At 40.8% G+C, this 18,022-nt stretch overlaps 2 protein-coding genes across 4 annotated transcripts in view; one reads left to right on the top strand and one right to left on the bottom strand.

Annotated features, from left to right (window-relative positions):
• mta3 (metastasis associated 1 family, member 3) overlaps positions 1 to 10,997 on the bottom strand; it is a 33,783-nt gene extending 22,786 nt beyond the window's left edge. For all 3 annotated transcript variants that reach the window (XM_053341793.1, XM_053341791.1, XM_053341792.1), the window contains exons 1-3: positions 10,784 to 10,997; positions 7,272 to 7,339; positions 5,869 to 5,962 (exon numbers count right to left, since the gene is read on the bottom strand). In XM_053341793.1, coding sequence (XP_053197768.1) covers positions 5,869 to 5,962; positions 7,272 to 7,339; positions 10,784 to 10,811 — 190 coding nt within the window. In that variant the 5' untranslated portion in view covers positions 10,812 to 10,997. The remainder of the gene's footprint in view (positions 1 to 5,868; positions 5,963 to 7,271; positions 7,340 to 10,783) is intronic.
• Positions 10,998 to 12,795: 1,798 nt separating this feature from the next.
• Positions 12,796 to 15,599, top strand: kcng3 (potassium voltage-gated channel, subfamily G, member 3). Its single transcript, XM_053341796.1, has 2 exons — positions 12,796 to 13,421; positions 14,954 to 15,599. Exons 1-2 carry the CDS (start codon positions 12,796 to 12,798, stop codon positions 15,597 to 15,599), a joined length of 1,272 nt encoding a protein of 423 aa, XP_053197771.1.
• The last annotated feature ends 2,423 nt before the right edge of the window (positions 15,600 to 18,022 follow it).

The following is an 18,022-nucleotide window of genomic DNA, read 5'->3' as shown; positions in this document are numbered from 1 at the left end:
GTGTTCCTGTTCCCAATTTAGCCAACAGAAAGCAGCACCACTGTTTCCCCATCAGCGCTCTGATAAATCAGACCTCTGATTGCTGTGTAAAGACACAGCGGCTGCAAAGCGAACATTTTCTGCTGCTGACTCACTTTAAAAAGCTTTCCACCTCCAAACCACTGAATCGCTTTCATTATGAGGCAATTACAGGAAGTGTAACTCTAGTTTGACGCTGAGGTTAGCGACTGGTTGCTAACTTCACGTACAATGAAGACAGTTTTTCAGGATTTTGTTAATGGAGGAATAAATTTATGTTTTCAAGATACAGTGATGTAGAAATTGTAAGAGATCAAATTTTTGCATGCTTTGAATGCCACAAACAAAACGATATTTTAACTCCATTATTCCTTGTGGAGTCATGGAGTCATTATTCCATGGGGAGGCAGCACTTTAAAAGCTTTTAGATATCAATGTGGGTTTAGTGGGAAAATGTGTATTTTTGGGTTTTTACAATTTTAGAGGGTTCTATTAGCAGAAATGCAATATAATATACATGTAAGTGTGCCTAAATTAGTGTCACCTGAAAATAAGACTAATTGTGTTTTCATTACCTTAAAATGAGCCCTTTATATCTACATAGGGTCCTCTCCCACGGAGTGCAACATGTTTCTACAGTAGCCCAGAATGGACATATCAAACACTGGCTCTAGAGAGGGCCTTTCACATTTTTCATGAGTTTTGCAGCCACCCGCTGGATGCCAATTTAACCACTAAATCCTACAAACTGGTTCTTAAACTGTGTTTATGTCTCAGCTGCGGTTTGGTCTTGGGCTACAAATCTTTATCAACACAGATAGATAAAAACAGATGCACATGTTGCTGACAGAGCTGCAGGATCACTCTACAAAGGAAACTGTTGCTCCCTCCTGAAATTTGTAGGAAAACCAATAAACTTTCAGAGAAAACACATCAATATGTTTCTATCTGCGCCTGTAAATCTGTAGTTTTGGTATTAAGTCCTGCTATGAGCCCTGTAAACTGAACATTCTGTTTTATTTCTGTAAATCAGAGTCGCTGGCTGTCCTTTGTTTTGCCCCTGAGGTAATCTGACCAATAAATTGTGTGAATTCTTTTTGTTTTACTGTGCGGCGGGCATTGTTAAATTTAATTTCGGTTCCCCTCTCGTCTGTTGACCAGAGACCCGGCACAGCACCGCAATAAAAGCATATGTCCCTGCCTTCTTTATGTTTTAGATTTTTGTGCTCGAGATGAAGCTACCTTATGTTTTCAGAGTGAGGCCAAATCAGTAAAACTGGTTCTCTATAAACAGAAGGAACTGAATTAAGACTCACAAGTCTTTCCTGTCCGTCTTGTCTGTCCTGTCAGTCCTGTCTGTGTCTCAGTCACGAAGACATGTGCAGCATTCAGGCCAAATACGGCAATGCGTGAAAAATGGCAGCTCGCCTATTCATTTGAATGGGGGCAGTGCGATTTACGGACACTCAGAACTGGTTCTTACAACATGTAGTTCAACTATGTCAGAAATCTAATGTGTTTAGTTGTGTTTATAGTTGTTCTTAACAGCTTCACTGGAGAGGCAAAAGTGAAAAGCCGACTGTAACTAAGTGGAGGGGAACGGGGGAGCGAGATATCGTTTAACTACTCTGATAACGGGTTGCAGATTCTCACACAGTCTCTCCTGAAAGTCAGGCAGTGATTTTATATTCATGACAGATGTAGCTGCGTCGTGAATGAAAAAAATACTTTAATGTAACAGAAAGCAGAACCGACTACCGTTTTCTCACCGGCTCTCTGATGCACCAGGTCCTCTGATTGCTGTGTAAAGACACAGAGACCGCAAAGTGACATTTTTTTTTCTGATGTTGATTCATTTTAAAAGCTTTCCACCTGCAAACCAGTGGAGTGGTTTCATTACGAGGCAATTACAGTAAGTGTCGCTGTATTTGTCACTGAGGTTAGCTACTGGTTGCTAACTTCTTGGTCTACACAGTGAGATATGGACCATTTTTAGGATTTTGTGATGTGTGCATTTATATTACAGCGATTGTAGAAATGGTAAAAGTGCAGGCGGCCATAGTGAACAGCCTGTGTTGGGTAGGATGCTTTAAATGCCACAAACAAAATAATATTCAACTCTATTAAACCGTGTGGAGTCATTATTCCATGGGGGAGGCAGCAGCACAGTGATAAACACTTTAAAAACTGTCTAGATATCAGTGAGGGTTTAGTGGGAAAACATCTATTTTTGAGTTTTGACAGAAATGACTCATTTAAGGACCGATGTGTAAGATTTAGTGTGATCCACTGGCAAAAATCAGGCCAAATAAGGCAATGTGTAGAAAACTGCAGCCCTCTCATTCATTTGAATGGAGGCAGTGCAATTTACGGTCACTCAGAAGTGTTTCTTAGGACGTGTAGTGCAATAACATCAGAAATCAAATGGGTTTACAGTTGCTCCGAGCAGCTTCACTGAAAAGTTGAAGTAAAAAGCCAAATGTCACAGAGAGCGGAGAGCAGAGCGTGGAGAGGAACAGAGAACACAGCGCAGACTTTCAGACCCTCTCTCTCTCTTTCTCTCCTAAAGAAAGCCACCGTCATGTTTTTCATTCATGACAGAAATAGTTGTGTCATGAATGAAAAAGGAGAGCTAGAGAGGAGAAGTTGAAGCCCTGACTCGTTTCTCAGCTCTGCACAGCTGACTTATCGCTGCATGAAGCGGGGGGGGGGGGGCTTGAATGTCAGCTTGTCCCCTTTCTGAGAATTAGGGAAATGACTACGCACAGCCCTCCTTTATCCACTGTCGGAAAAAGTGCGGAGGGGGAAGGTGGGGTTGATGGTCATGTCCACCGTCCAACAAGCTTGTCTGAGGGAGTATTCATTCAGCACACCTTAAGCCCCCTACCACACATGTTGGTCTCACATGGAGCCGCAACCACCATTCAATTAAACAACAGAAAATTAATTGCAACCTCTGTGATAATATACTGAATCTCTTTTTGCTTGTGGCCTGTTTTAAAAGTTGAATCTCGGGCTTTGGGAAACTGTGATTGACATTTTTCAAGATTTCAAGATTTCAAGCCCATTTAAAGACCAAACGATAATTATTAGTTGCAGCAGCCCTAGTCTCATGTCTGAATGACCACTCGAGTCACTTTTATGTAAAAGTCACGATGGCAATCTCATGAAGCCGTAACACTTTCAACACAGCACAAATCTGAATTAAACGCCGTCAGATTAAGGTAACAACCACAGCAGCATGAGGTGAAACGTGCACACAGATAAAATACAATATATAATAGATCTAAATCTCAAATCATGATGCAAAAAAGAAAGAAAAACCAGCTTAATAAACGAGGAAACACATTGAAAATTGAAAAGAGCAGATTTTAAGTTGAGATGAGGATATGAAAATCTTCCCCTCACTGTCCGACCAGGCAAAAGAAGTCTATAAATAAATTTTTTAAAACATGCAGAATCATAATCCATATCTTCACTTTTCATTCCACTGATGAATAAATTAACACCCGGCAAAGTGCTTTACATACTGCGTGTGAGCTACTGAAAACCACTAAAATGAGTCACAACTTGTCATCATGTCATTCAAAGCTTGTCCACGTTGAACTTTGAACAAAACAAAAAGTATGACATCCAGCAGCCTAAATGATGAGAACGATGACACTTCTTTTTTTTTTTTTAAAGTGGATTTACAGTCAGGAGCGTCATTCAGGAGTCATTCGCACTCATGATGGTCATTAATTTGGCTTAAACAGCAAATTAAGTTTAATAATCCATTAGTGATGCAGCCTGTGACAGAACAAAAAAAAAAAAACATGTCTTCTTTCTTTGCTGTCACATCAGTCAAGTCTTGTCTTTCTCTCTTTCTGTGCTGAATATGGAGCGATCATTGTGTCTATACTTCTGTAAAAATGTCCTGTCATGTCTGAATGAAGCCACGAGGAACGTCCGTGTCTAAACGACAAAAAGCCGTCAAATTAACAGACAGATGAAGCGGCCCGATGTTGCATATTCCCTGTCTGAAAAAGACTTACATAAAACATTCCATAACCTTCTTTACTGGCTCTCCTGCCGTTGTCTCCTTATCTTAATCCTCCTCACCAGGAATGTGGAGAGGGGGATTTTTGGGGGCTTTTTTTTTTTTTACATCAGAAAATAAGCAAAAATGCAATTTCTTGAGACTGAAAAAGGACTGAGTGAAACATCACAGGAAACAGGTAGAGGACTTCCCACACAGAACAGGTGGTGATGTGATAACAACTCCATCCTTTCCTTCAACACTCAATCAATTCAATCATTTTTGATTTGAACAATGAGAGAGAATCATCATTTTTTCCTCATTATTCTCATTTTCATTCTAATCTGGATTTAAAATGATTGTGATGTTTTCTCCTTTCTCTTTCCTAAGATTTGAATACTGCAAAACGCCATATTGCGAATTCACAGTTCGATTAATAATTCAGCCCTGCTTCCCCTTCCTCTCTCTCTCTCTCTCTCTCCTCATGAAGTCACATTGACAAATCAATCCTCTCCCTTCCTGCAACAAGTGTTTGAAATTAATGTGACACATAAATATGAATATTGGCATATTTTCAAGTCACACTGGAGCACCTATTTATGTTTCAGTTACACCGTCTCCAAAAATAGCTGTGACCGAATGGTTGCACTCTGGAGCCAAGGCTGACATGAAAAACAAACAAAACAAACAAAAATAATCTTATTGACAATAAATGAAAAATGCTGCAGAGAGCCCTTTAATGACAATTAATACTCACAGATAAGTTTAATGATGCACAGCAGGAGTTTCTCAGTTTGTCAGTGAATCTGAGAAAAATGGCTGAAACTTCCTTTTTTTTCCCCCTGCTGTGCACCATTAAAGAAGAGGTATACACTTTTCTGTGAGTGCTGACCACTCATTTTGTTATTGTGGGTTTTTTTTTTTTTGGTCAGCAGCAGCCATTACTCTCTGGAGACTGTGAGTTCAGCACATCCGGTCTTTTCATTTCAACTTGAAAATACAACTGTACCTGAAAGCAACGTAGTTTCAAGTCTACTGCTGATTGATTTAATACATATAAAACAATATTTACAGTACAGTTGCAGCTAATTAGTTAGTCTCATTATCTATTCATCAACTTATTTTGTCCAACCAACAGTCACCTCAACAGATATTCACTTTTAAAATGACTTAAAACAGAGCAAAGCAGCAAACAATCATATTCATAAAGACAGAAGCATGAGATTGGCATCGTTGCTTTAAAAAATGAATGATTAATCAATTATCAAAACTGTTGCCAGGTCATTTTCTATCATCTGACTACAACTACAACACAAGCGTGTGACGTCCGGCCCTCTCTCTCTCTCTCTCTCTCTCTCTCTCCCTTCCTTTGTTGTGGTTTTGTTGTAATCACAAAAAGACTTCTTGCTTACAAAACCATGCAGCCTCCAAATGTACCTTTTAGAAATCCGCTTGAACCCTTTCATGTAAAAACACTCAACAGTTGTCATATTGTCTGCTGTCTTCTTCAAATCTGAAGCAGGTATTCATAGCTTTTTTTTTGTTTTGTTTCCAGCCCTACACTGCCCTTGAGCTTTTAGAGACAGACACAGGCAGTTATTTAGACTGAAAACTACTTTTTATTTTTTATTTTTGGGCAGCCAAAAGACGTTCTTTCATGTTTCTGTTTCTTTTGGATGTTTCCTCTCTGGAACAAGCTTATTAACTCAGGAGCTAGAGCTACATTTGAATGCAGGTTCATGTGCATTGATCCAAAACATTTCATTGCTTGAGAGGAAACATGTGACACCTAAAAACAGAGCGTTGGATGTCAGATTGGGGTGACCACTCACTTGCATGTTTGTCTGCGAGCTGGATGAGGCTGTGGGAGATGTCTCTCCTTCTGTAGAAACAAACCACCTTGGCCTCCACATTCCCACTGGCCGTCTGAAACAGAGAGAGAGAGAGGAGAGAGATCCAGTTTGAGTGAAAGAGGTGGCAACAACCCCCCAACCCCACTCCACTCCATCCCACCACCACCACCACCACCACCTGCACAAACCTCTAATTTCCCAAGAGACCTTACTCCTTTGTGTTCTCATCAAGTTATGCTGCTGTGACAAGCTGACCAGAGTTGATGATAGCGCTTTTGATCAGATGATTGATTGATTGCCTTGCTGTATAATTAGGCTGACAGGCTTAAAGACTCAGCTGGTATTAAATGCTGTGACTGACCGGTGAGTGAATGGCTTTAAAAAGGGGTACACGATTTTTTTTTTTTTTTTAAACTGCCTCCAACTTCTGCTGCTTTATATGTGTGATGGGAGGTAGCAGGTAAGTAAGAGCGGCTGTATTCAAACCGGCAGTGCACACCTTGAAGGATGTGGACAAAATAACAAGAACACCTCGAAGTATGATGCAATGCAAAAGCAACAGCGCCGTTTGTAAGTGACAGCCGCATAAAAGGTTCATCAAGTATGAACAGCCGCTCTTTTTCACCCTCAACTAAACAAAGAAAAGCTCCAGTACTTGTTGCAGGGTGTTACGCGGCATCAGTTCCTGCCCGCCCTTTTAGAAACTGAAGGCACTGAAAAGTCTCTTGTCTTTTTTTTAAATATAATGTAGTGCTTCTGTGTGTTTTTTCAGGTTGATACTGACCTGATCTGACATTTTCCCACCCACATCATCTGATAATGACCAGCATTTATCGAGGTATCTAACAACATTGGAAAAGCATTTCTGACATTTTAAAACAAAAAAAAACTGTGTTAGCTTTGGTCTGCTCTTAATTAAGATTGATGGCATGCCCCTAAGAAACAATTTAAAACAGGAAACTGATCTAATACTGGCAGAAAAAAAAAACAATGTATCAGCTGCTAATCAGTCCGGTGATAAATATTTTTCATCTAATCTCTGAAACGCTCATTTCACTAATGTTTCCTGTCTGCACAAAACACTCTAATACAAGTTATAGAGCTGCGATACCAACGGCAGTGGAGAGACCGTAGGGGGGGTGGGGGGGGGGGGGGGACGACACCTGTCTCTTTCTATCATATTACAGACAAAATGACCACACATACACACACACACACACACACACCACACCACTGTGAAAGGAAACTGTTGGTAGAGGACGTTAAGAGAGAGGAATCCTTGTTATTCACCCTCAGGCATCAAAAGTCATAAATACACACACACACACACACACACACACACACACACAGACACACACACACACACACAAACACCCCAATACCTTGTTGAGTTCTTCTATCCGGCGGATCAGGTAAGGGTTACTGGAGGAGTTCTCAAAAAATACATAATCTGAAAAAGAAAAACACAAAGTGATCACTGTCAAGCTTTGAAAAAAAAAAAGTGATAATAATACAGAAGTCTATTTAAATGTGTGTACAGCAGATCATCCACACTCCTATTCACATGTCAGGTTGAGTAACATATTTTAGCCTTACACCTCATTTATTACGAGTACTCCACATACTTAATATAGCACTCATAATACTGTCAGGGTTACATGCTGGACAGCTATAACTGATGGAGCAGAACCAGCAGAAGTTATTGTCTTCTTTTTTTTTTATCACACGTTACCCAAAATACACAACTCAGCCACTGACAGTTTGGATGGAGTTGGGTGTGTTACACTAGTCTAACGGCTAACGTAGCCTCGGGCAGAGGTGGAACGTGTACTACAGGGGTCCGGTGACCTCACTTCTATTCTAACTTCACACCCACAAACTGTTTCTGCCGTTTTCAAACTTTCTTTTGCAAAGCCACATAAGTGAAATTATACGACTGGTTATTTCCCCCCCACACATGCTGTAGTATATCCAGGCTTTGATGCACAACATTGGTAGATTTCCCCTTTAAGTACACAGTTGAACAACTCATGGTAACACTACAGTGTGGTGCAGGGAGGCCAAACACAAGACACATATCTGTCTAAATGTGAAGCAATTCATGACTCGACTTAGCCATTTTTTTGCATCGAGAAAGAGTTTAGAAAAAAGACAAATGTCCACTGGTGGGTAACAAACTGGATATTTGTGACAAGCAGCCACCGCAGAGAATATTAGATTTCTAATTTAAACAGGTCAAAGGCAATTATAAGTGTACTGTAGGGTTTTCACAGCTGGTGAGACAGTTAGGCCACTGTTATAATTTTGTTTGCATTTTGGAGAGGGATACAGCAACGCCATTATAGATTTTACACTGTCCTTTAACAAAATTCAGCACATCGTGACTTTACCAAACAAGAGGGGAGAGAATTTCAGTCTGATTGAACTCTGACTGAGCAAACGCTGCCTGAATTTTGTCATTTCTAACTCATCTCACATCAAACAAGGTGATAAATCCGCAAAAAGCACTTTATTAGGAAAGCTTGTGCAATCTAATTCAATCCAATACAACAGCTCTGTCATAAAGCCTGCTTTTACAGAGCGTATATATTATATTGAAAAGTGTTCCAAATATTGTGTCCACCTTATTAAAAACACAAAGTAGTAATATATAATGGACTCCAGTGAACAAGCACCACCCACTACAACCTCAATGATAAACATAAAGTAGAATTATCACCTTTCTGACAATGTGAACAAAAATTGAAACTGTGTAAGCTTCGTGAAAGTCGAATTTATTGCTGAGAGTTTTATTGGATTGAATCAGATTGCAGAAGTGTTCCTAATGAAGTGCTCAGTGAGTGTATATATGTCAGATAGTGGAGATTCAGTGCATATAAAGTATTTGCAGTAGTACTATTTGTATTTGCAGTAGTAGTATTTCCAGTAGTAGTAGTATTCACAGTGTTTAAGACAGGTAAACTTCAATGCATGTGTGAATTTGAAGTACAATGAGTTGAAAGTTAAAAGACACAGTCACAATTATTTTTTCAAAGTCAGGTGTCCATATGAACACTTAAAGGGGATTTCCTCTCTGTAATCATTCATCCTGCTCATACTGGCTATTAAATGTGTCCACACAGTCATTTTGTGCTAAAATGCATTTAAAAGTTGATGTGAAGCTTATGTGAGGCTTCAGCAAGTCTGAGTTAGCATGAAATTCCCTCTCTGTGTTTCCTTGGAAAGTGTTTCCCTGCGGAGCTGTGTGTGAAGTATAGTCACAAAAAGCAGGACTTTGGCACTAAAAAGACTGTAATGATGAAAGATGTCTACTTGATTGAACTGTTTTGGACAGCTAAAACTTCATATTTGTCTTCGATTAACTTTTGAATACAATTTTTTGCACAGAATCCAAAGCTTGTGGATTTTGGCCCCCATCACTTGTATTATAAAGAGGTCTTTTAATGGTCAGTGAACAGGAGGAATGATCATAGCAAAAAAACTTATTTCAATGTTAATTTGGGAATCTGACTGTTGTTTTAGGACAGACTTTTTTCCTGTCCTTTAATTTGCTATTGTTGCAATAGTGGGGCAAGCATTATTTAAAAAATGAGTAATTTCATGACAAATTTGCACCTGTGAATTTTAAGATCCACAAGTTGGGAGTTACCAAGAGCACCTGAAGGCAGCAAGAGTTCAACAGAGGTGACCATATGGACATCAAGCCGGTGACAAAAGTGTTGCCAGTGACATAATCTGGACAGAGATGCTCATTGTTTCTGTGCAATTTGGGCTAATTTACAGTCCTGACAGAGATCTGAAGCCCAGCTTAATTTGCTATTGTAGCAGAAGTGGAGCAAGGAATATATATATATATATATATATTTTTTTTTTAAATGGTAATTTCATGACAACTTTGTTATTATTTCAGACAGGAGAACTTGAATACACCTGAAATTCTTAAGATCCAGAAGGTGGGAGTTACCAAGAGGCACCTGAAGGCAGCATAGGTGCACCAGTGACCATATGGACATCAAACAGGTGACTAAAGTGTTGCCAATAACATAATCAGGACAGAGATGCTTATTATTTACATGACATATCAGGCTCCTGTGCAATTTTAGGGCTTAATTCAGAGTCAGGCTTCATCTGACTGAAGCCCTGGCTGCGTGTTAACAGAGGTGTTCAGGTTCATCCAGCGCGACGCAACGACGCCATGAACCGAGACAATAATTTGATGTTGAATTCCTGCAGAGTGCTAACAAGCTAACAAGCCAATTTTTGCTCATTAATTGCGGCTGTTGTGTGTGTAGGTGGACTCTGCAGCAACACCCGGCATGTAATATCTACCTCCTTGTTAGATGCATTGTCCAAATAGTGTAAAATGGTCTGCATTAATGGTAATGAGTGGTGCTAGCGTTAGCTAAATAAGGACTCGTACTAATGGCTGCATGCCAGAAGAGGCAAATACAAAGGCAGTCTCAGACTGACCGTGATAACATTTTAACAACCTTTTAAAAACACATGTGTGGCCGTGAGGTGCCGCGAGGTTATCAGCTCGCCGTATCCCCCCCTTGTGTAATCATCCGAAAACCAGAGAGCAACTAAAAGGTGGCGACAAGTAGAGAAAAAAATGTTTACATTGTGAGCTAATGTTAGCCACGTTAGCAGAGCTGGCGGCTAGTTGCTGCTGCGGAGAGGCCTGACCCATTTTGAGTCACAAATATTTAGAAATCCTCACCTTCCTGCTTTGACTTAACGCATCTCTGCTAGTGTAAGACAGCATGGGTAGCTGGATAAATGCAAGAGAAATGAAATAAAGCCACACAAAGCGTCCAACAAGCGGGACGCAAAGTGGAAAAAAGGGGGTTTCTGTTTGATAAGGAAAGAAAAAGATCCACATTGACATACATACCTCCGACCCGGTACATGTTGGCCGCCATTTCTGCCCTCCCGGAGTGTTAACATAAACCATAAACTACGAGAAATACAATAAATTAATAAAAAAAACTATAAAACACGGGTTTCTTAAAAAAGGTGCCGATAATTTATGATCGTCGAGACTCCGGATGTGTTCCCAATCTGGAGGATTTTTTTGGTAATTCAACCCCCCCCTCTCTCTCTCCCTCTCTCTCTCCTCTTTCTACCCTTTACAATACAGTGAACTCACAGCAGCCAAAAGAAGTCGGATCAACCCGAAAAACCACTGACTGCTGACGTCGGGAGGGGGGCCCGCGCACGCGCAAACAAGACACACACACACACACATACACACCTTTACACGCACGCGCACACACATTCACCTTTTTTTTTATAAAATGTATATAATAAATAATGTGTTTTATTCTAAATGAAACACTAATATCGTGATGTTTTGAAGGAGATTGTACAAAACATAAGATATAAAGTAGGCAATCATACAAATAAGATAAGCGTCAATAGTATAGAAACAAAGTTAATTGACTCTTATCATAACTGTAGTGGAAATAATTATAAGTCTAATAATAAGAAAATAAGAAAAATAAGTCGTGGCTATAAATCATTTTTGGTGCACACACTTTTAAGATAAGATATTCCTTTATAGTTAGTTCCACAGTGGGAAAGAGAGTCATCATTTATAATATTTATGATAAATAAGGATGTTTTATTATGACGTCATGTTTTGAAGGAGACTGTACAAACATCAGACTTAAAGTATTACAAAAATGCAACCATACCTATGAGATAAGGGTTAATATTATAGAAACAGAGTTAATTAATTCTTAATAAACTCAATACAGCCATAGTGAATATAGAATAATCATAATTAACTCAATAATAAGTCCTTTTTTTTGGGAGGGGGGTGATGATGTATATTGGTGAGGACCTATGGGATGTGTGTGGGGACTGTTTAATGTTTTTGGTGGTCTGTGGCTGCAGACAATATCAACGCATGTATTCAATATGTACATTTTCACTGTATTTACTATATTAGGCCTACTTATGCTTGTTGTAAGCGTACTGTCTGGTTGCGTTGTGTTGCATGTGTAGCCTCCACTTGGAGAATAAAATAAAATAATTGGTCACAAAAAAAGTCCTGGCTATAAATTGCTTTTGGTGCACACACTTTTAAGATAAGATAAAATATTCCTTTATTAGTCCCACAGTGTAGAGTAAAAATTTACATTATTGCTGCAGCAAGTGGAAAGAATAAAGTGGCAAGAAAAAGTAATGAGCAATAAATAATAAGTACATAGGCAATAAAAAGACAATAGTAGTAAGAAAATATATGGTTTTAAAGGGAATAGATAGATAGATAGATAGATAGATAGATAGATAGATAGATAGATAGATAGATATGGTGGAACTGAATAAAATAAAATAAAAATGCTGATATTGCACAGTCATGTACATTAAAGGGCAAAGTTAATTAACGCTTAATAAACTTATTATAAACATAAGCTATATATGACTTTTGGTGCAACTGAACAATCTTGTGCACAAAAGTTTATTACAGTGATTTTATTCATGGTTGTTGTTGATTTTGTTGGGGGGGGGGGGGGGGGGGGGGGCAGATAGTATCCCATATCCATGGCGGCAGTATCCACATTGGAGATAAATGTGCGTAAAACCACACTCATGAGAGTTTCTCCTCTCTTGCGTGCGTCCGTGCGCGCGCATGTGACATCACTGCTGGGATTGGCTCGCCCTGACTGGGGTGGAGAGTCTCCTCTACAGGCTACAGAGGGAGAGGGAGAGGAAGAGGAGAGTGAGGGACAGGAGGAATACTTTCCAGCAGCCACGGAGCTCAGTGCAGGGCCACCTCCACTCAGAGCGAACCACGCCCCGGGGACAGGGGGCAGACTGAGGACCCCCAACTGTCCAAACTGCTGGAGACAAGGATGGACTGTGAAGAGGAGTTTTAGTGAGGGGTTACAGGTTGACAAGATGAAGTTCGGGAAGAGCATCTGTGTGCTCAACGTAGGGGGAACCCGGTACGCCTTCACCCGTGAGGTGATCAGGGATTTCCCTCTCCGGCGCGTCAGCCGTTTGCATGCCTGCGCAACCGAGAAAGAGGTTCTTGAACTATGTGATGACTACGACCGGGACCGGAATGAGTTTTTCTTCGACCGTCACGCACAGGCTTTTATGTTCATTATGCTGTATGTGCGCTCCGGCAAACTCCGCTTTGTCCCCGGAGTGTGTGAGCTGTCCTTCTACACAGAGATGCTCTACTGGGGGCTGGAGAGCGCGCACTTGGACTCTTGTTGCCAGAAACGACTGGACGATAGGATGTCCGAAATCGGAATGGACAGTCTATCCGAGGAAGACATCGGATTATCTGGGGATGAGTCCCAAAACCCGAGCGAACCGGTGCAACGGACTGCACTCACTGGTCGCGCTAGATGGCTAGAGATGATACGCAAAACATTTGAGGAGCCAGACTCTTCGCTTGCAGCGCAGCTTTTGGCTTCAGTGTCCATAATCTTTGTGATCGTGTCTATGATCATGCTTTGTGCCAGCACCCTGCCGGACTGGGATACAGCCAAGAGAAATACAGTGGAGGAGCACAGGTAGGCGAGAGTGGGGGGGTCGCTTAAGTTTAGAGAAATCAGAGCCAGAGGAAACCCTTCACATCAGGATGCTTCTGTATTAAACAAGTTCAGGCGCAAGATGTGCGGGTGTCCTATAACATTGTGCTGGTGTTGTGCGTAAAAGTTAGTAGTAAACTCTTGAAATGGACTTCGTAGACTAAATAATAAGTTACTGAGTTGATAAATATGTCTTCCCTCGTTAACACCGGAGAATATAGCAGTAGGATGCGTTCAAAGCAGCAAAGCAGCAGTCAAACACTGCGCATCCAGAGGGGTGACGCATGGAGTCTTTTGTCACATCCTTGCTTATTGAGTCCAAATACGATGTTATAGTTTTTAGTACAATAAAGAAAGTCAAATATCAGTCAGTTACTAAATAACAGGGTTAGTCTTTTAAAATGTTGACATTGAAATGTAGATGCAGAAAATGTTACATACAGCAAATTAAACCAAGGAGTTCACAAGGAGGCCAATCAGCAATCCATAATATCCACAAAAAGGGTTGTGTTAATTATTACACAGGAAGCCCTCCCTCTGCTCTGTCTTCCTCTTGACTCTCCTCCCTCCTCCCCCTCTCTTCTCTTCACACTTAATCTGAATATCTTTATTGGCTTGGTTGGTTGACACTGCATGGTATGGTACACAAGAAAGACAAACATATCAAATCATGATTTACAATATTCCAGTGGGTAATGATTTGAAATTAGAGGGTGTACTGAGGGGATTATAAAATAGGCAAATCAAACAACAAAGAATGATGCCACTTACAGGAATCACCTGCTATATTTTACACGTTTTTTTTATTTTAGTTTCAAATTGGGACCCGGGATAATAAATGCACCCTGCCGCGACATTTTATTGGTCGTAGCCTGTCCCCTCGAGGAAGTCAGAGGCAGCTTCTTTCTATATAAGGCTGGGTATTGGTCTGGCTGGAGATAGTTTTGAGTTCTGGACCAGTTACAGTGGTTAGGTAATCAGATAAGTGTGTAGTTTATACTTGAGGTCAAAAGAATTTCAATTACGATTCAAGCCAGCTGATGATGCAATTTTCTTAGTTGCTCTATAATTTGGTTTGGTCTAATTGTGCTGATGTAGTTATCGTTATAGGCTCTGTGGTGTTTGTGTCAGCCTGACTGGTTCTACGTCAAATACAAGCACCACCTCACTCTAATTCACTCTGATTGGCTTTGCTGTGCTAATCAATGGGGTAACTGTGTCTCCCTCTTAAAGGTTTTCAATCCCTCCCTCTCCGTGCAGCTTCCCAGCAGTTTTCTTGTCCTCCGTCCGTGCTGTACTGTACATGTCCTCCCTGTGTTTACTCGTGTCAACCCTGTGTTGCGTCACGTCTTCCTCGTTTCCCATAATTTACTTCACCTCTGCTTTGTTTCCTTCTCTCTCACATTTACTGATTGTCAAACAGCATCAGGTATCATATGTATCTCCCTGTTGCTCCCCCTGTCATTTCCTGTTTACAGTCTGTTACACTCATTTTTCTCCTCTCTGTTCTGTAGGATAGTGGAGGCCGTGTGCATTGGCTGGTTTACAGCAGAGTGCACGGTGCGTTTTCTAGTGGCCAGGGACAAGTGGGATTTCCTCCGCAGGCCACTGAACATCATCGATGTCATTGCCATCACACCCTACTATGTCACCATGGTGATGGCAAGGGCAGGGATGCCAAGCGCTGGGCTCGGGGTTGCTGGAGTGATACTCAGGGTGCTGAGGATGATGCGAGTGTTCTGGCTCATGAAGCTGGCCAGGCACTTCCTGGGATTGCAGACTCTGGGGCTGACGCTCAGGCGCTGCTACCGGGAGATGGTCATGCTGATGGTGTTTGTCTGCGTCGCCATGGCGATATACAGTGCTCTGGCCCAGCTGCTTGAGCACGGCTTGGACTTGGGTACGCAGAACCCGGATTACGCCAGCATCCCAGCTGCAGCCTGGTGGGTCATCATCTCCATGACGACGGTGGGGTACGGGGATGTTTACCCTGTGACAGTTGGGGGACGGGTGCTTGGAGGCATGTGTGTAGTGAGTGGCATTGTCCTACTTGCACTGCCCATCACATTCATCTACCACAGTTTTGTACAGTGCTACCATGAACTCAAAGTTCGCTCTGCCAGATACGCTCGCAGCCTGTCATCAGAGGTACTGCAGTGAACATTTATAACAAACACCTATGGCCCTGGCTACATCAGAAACGATCTCCACAAACCAGAAGAGCTGCTGATCCCCCTCGTGAAATAATGCTCAACTCTGCTCCGCTCTGTTTCCTGCCTGAGCCACACCAGATTTTATTTGGTCTGTCTAGTTCCTGCCTGTTGTGTTCATGATCTCCAATCATCATCTTCAACCAGCATGCTGTGCGCCCGTCTCCTTAACAACACCATTTGGACAGAAGAATAGGGATACACACATAATTAGTTATTAAACACACACATACACATAGGAGCAGTCAGTCCAGTTTTGACAATGACCGCTGTTTACACTGTATTCTCATGACTACAACATTGGCAGAGACCTCTGCATTTTTGTATGCTGCACCAAAAGCTGTGTGTGTGTATGTGTGTGTGTGTGTGTGTGTGTGTGTGTGTGTGTGTCTTTGTCTAGCTATCATTTTGTCAAAGCTTTTTTTCACCCAGATGGTACAAGTTACACAAGATTGATGTGTGACCTAGATATGTCCTGTTAAACCTTTGAAATATAGAGAAAGAGTGAACAAGTGAGAGCAAAGTGGGGATGGAGTAGGGGTACACAGAGGGCCTAGTGTGTAGGAGTGGTTTAAGCCAGGGATAATGAAATATGGAGACAGGTCAGGAAGGTGTCAGACAAATAAAGGGTCGACGGACACACGTCACGGCAGATGGGGTGTGAAGCGGGAGGATAAAAGATTATGGGACGAAATGACGGAGATGGCAGAATGTGTACAAGCTGGAGCACAAAGAATGAATAGATGTAGTGTGTGTTCTCCATTTGTGAGTGATTGCAAGGCATCTTGTATTTCTGCGTCTCCAAGACAACCTCATCCTCCAACATGTCAATCATAGCTGTGGTTCATTTGTGTGCACACAAATAGGCCACGTCCACGCACATATCTTTCCTGGAAAGCAGCATTTTCGAGATTATTGGAGTATGAGATCACAGGATATGTTTAAATATGGCACAAAAAAAAGAAAAAAAAGAATGAAAACCAAGAGAGGAAACATAAATGATCAGTACGAGATGTCACAGATGATGATTCTGACATTCGGTGAATGAGACATGTTTGTACTGTCCACGGTTTGCCAAGAGACACATGATCCAAACAAACAAGTCAACACCTCTCCCACACAACAGTCTTTCTCTGCATCTCTTCTCATCTTCCTCCTGTTGCCATCAACCATCCTCTTTTTTGCACACACACACACACACACACACACACACACACACACACACACACACACACACACAAAAAAAACACACATCAAGATCTTTCTCCTCTGTTGCAAAGAAAATTAAACAATGAGTGAAGATCTTTTGTCTGTTCTCAAATCTAAAGTCTATATGTGTTACTTCATCATGAGTTTTGCAGTGTGTATTATAAACAGTATATGCCTCAATATCCCTGTCTTTGTAGTACCAACATGCTTTTCAATAGTTTCAATAGTTTAAAAATGAAGGATAATCCGAATTTTATTACCTATCGGTGATGACACATAATTTTGAACTCATGCATAGCTTGTAGCCAAGTGAATGTAGGCCAGGCCTGATTGAAATCATCAATCAAAACTTTTTCATCAGTAGACTATGGACTTGTAATTAATGTGACCAATGTGCAAGTTTTTTATAATAAAATGAATCTGTGCAAAATGTCTCTGAATGTGTAATTGCTTTTTACAAATCAAACCGTAGCACAAAGATTTAATTCAAATCAAATTTAAACGCTGTGGGTATCGATTTAAAGTCCCCCTCCACTCAAAAATGTGTTTTTCTTACCTCAGTTGGAAGTTTGAGCTTCACTGATCAGAATGATGTATGTGCAGAGTTTGACAGCAGATGACTGTGGAAAGTTTCTCTGTGCTTATCGATAATCTGAGTTAACGGTGTGTACTTAGAGTATAAGGATGATTTATGACAACACATCTAGATAGTGGAAATCACTTGTGGTCCACTATGAAACTTACACAAGTGTGATGAAGAAACTTGAAGCCTCCAGTGCACAAACAGCACACTGAAGATGACTTTACAGTGAAGTAGAGGACATTTTGTGTCTAGTAGTTAAACTTCAGACATTTTAAATATTTGCATATTCATTTATTTTGGACTTTTTTATTTTTTAAATTAGTTAGAGAGGTTTTTCTTACTTGGTACATTAATTTAACTTAATGGAAAAAAACACATTGGACACAAATTATTATTTAAATTAGAGTATTAATGCTTTAAAACATGTCTGACAGGGATCTTCAGTGAACTAAAACAATATCATATGACTTAGAGATGTGAATAAGTTACTTTTGGCTGATAGAGCTTGATCCCTGTAATGATACTCTGTGTACACCTCTGGGTCTCCTGTAGGCAGTGGAACGTAACATTCAGTCTGAGGA

Source organism: Scomber japonicus, chromosome 20 (assembly GCF_027409825.1).
Source record: "Scomber japonicus isolate fScoJap1 chromosome 20, fScoJap1.pri, whole genome shotgun sequence".
Classification (NCBI taxonomy): Eukaryota; Metazoa; Chordata; class Actinopteri; order Scombriformes; family Scombridae; genus Scomber; species Scomber japonicus.
This window is presented reverse-complemented; position numbering and strand designations above follow the sequence as displayed.

What these genes read in the sequence shown, in the direction of transcription:
- kcng3 (XM_053341796.1), top strand. Translation starts at nt 12,796, where the DNA reads ATGAAGTTCGGGAAGAGCATCTGTGTGCTCAACGTAGGGGGAACCCGG. An exon ending in AATACAGTGGAGGAGCACAG is followed by an intron (nt 13,422 to 14,953) that starts GTAGGCGAGAGT and finishes TCTGTTCTGTAG; the next exon opens with GATAGTGGAGGCCGTGTGCA.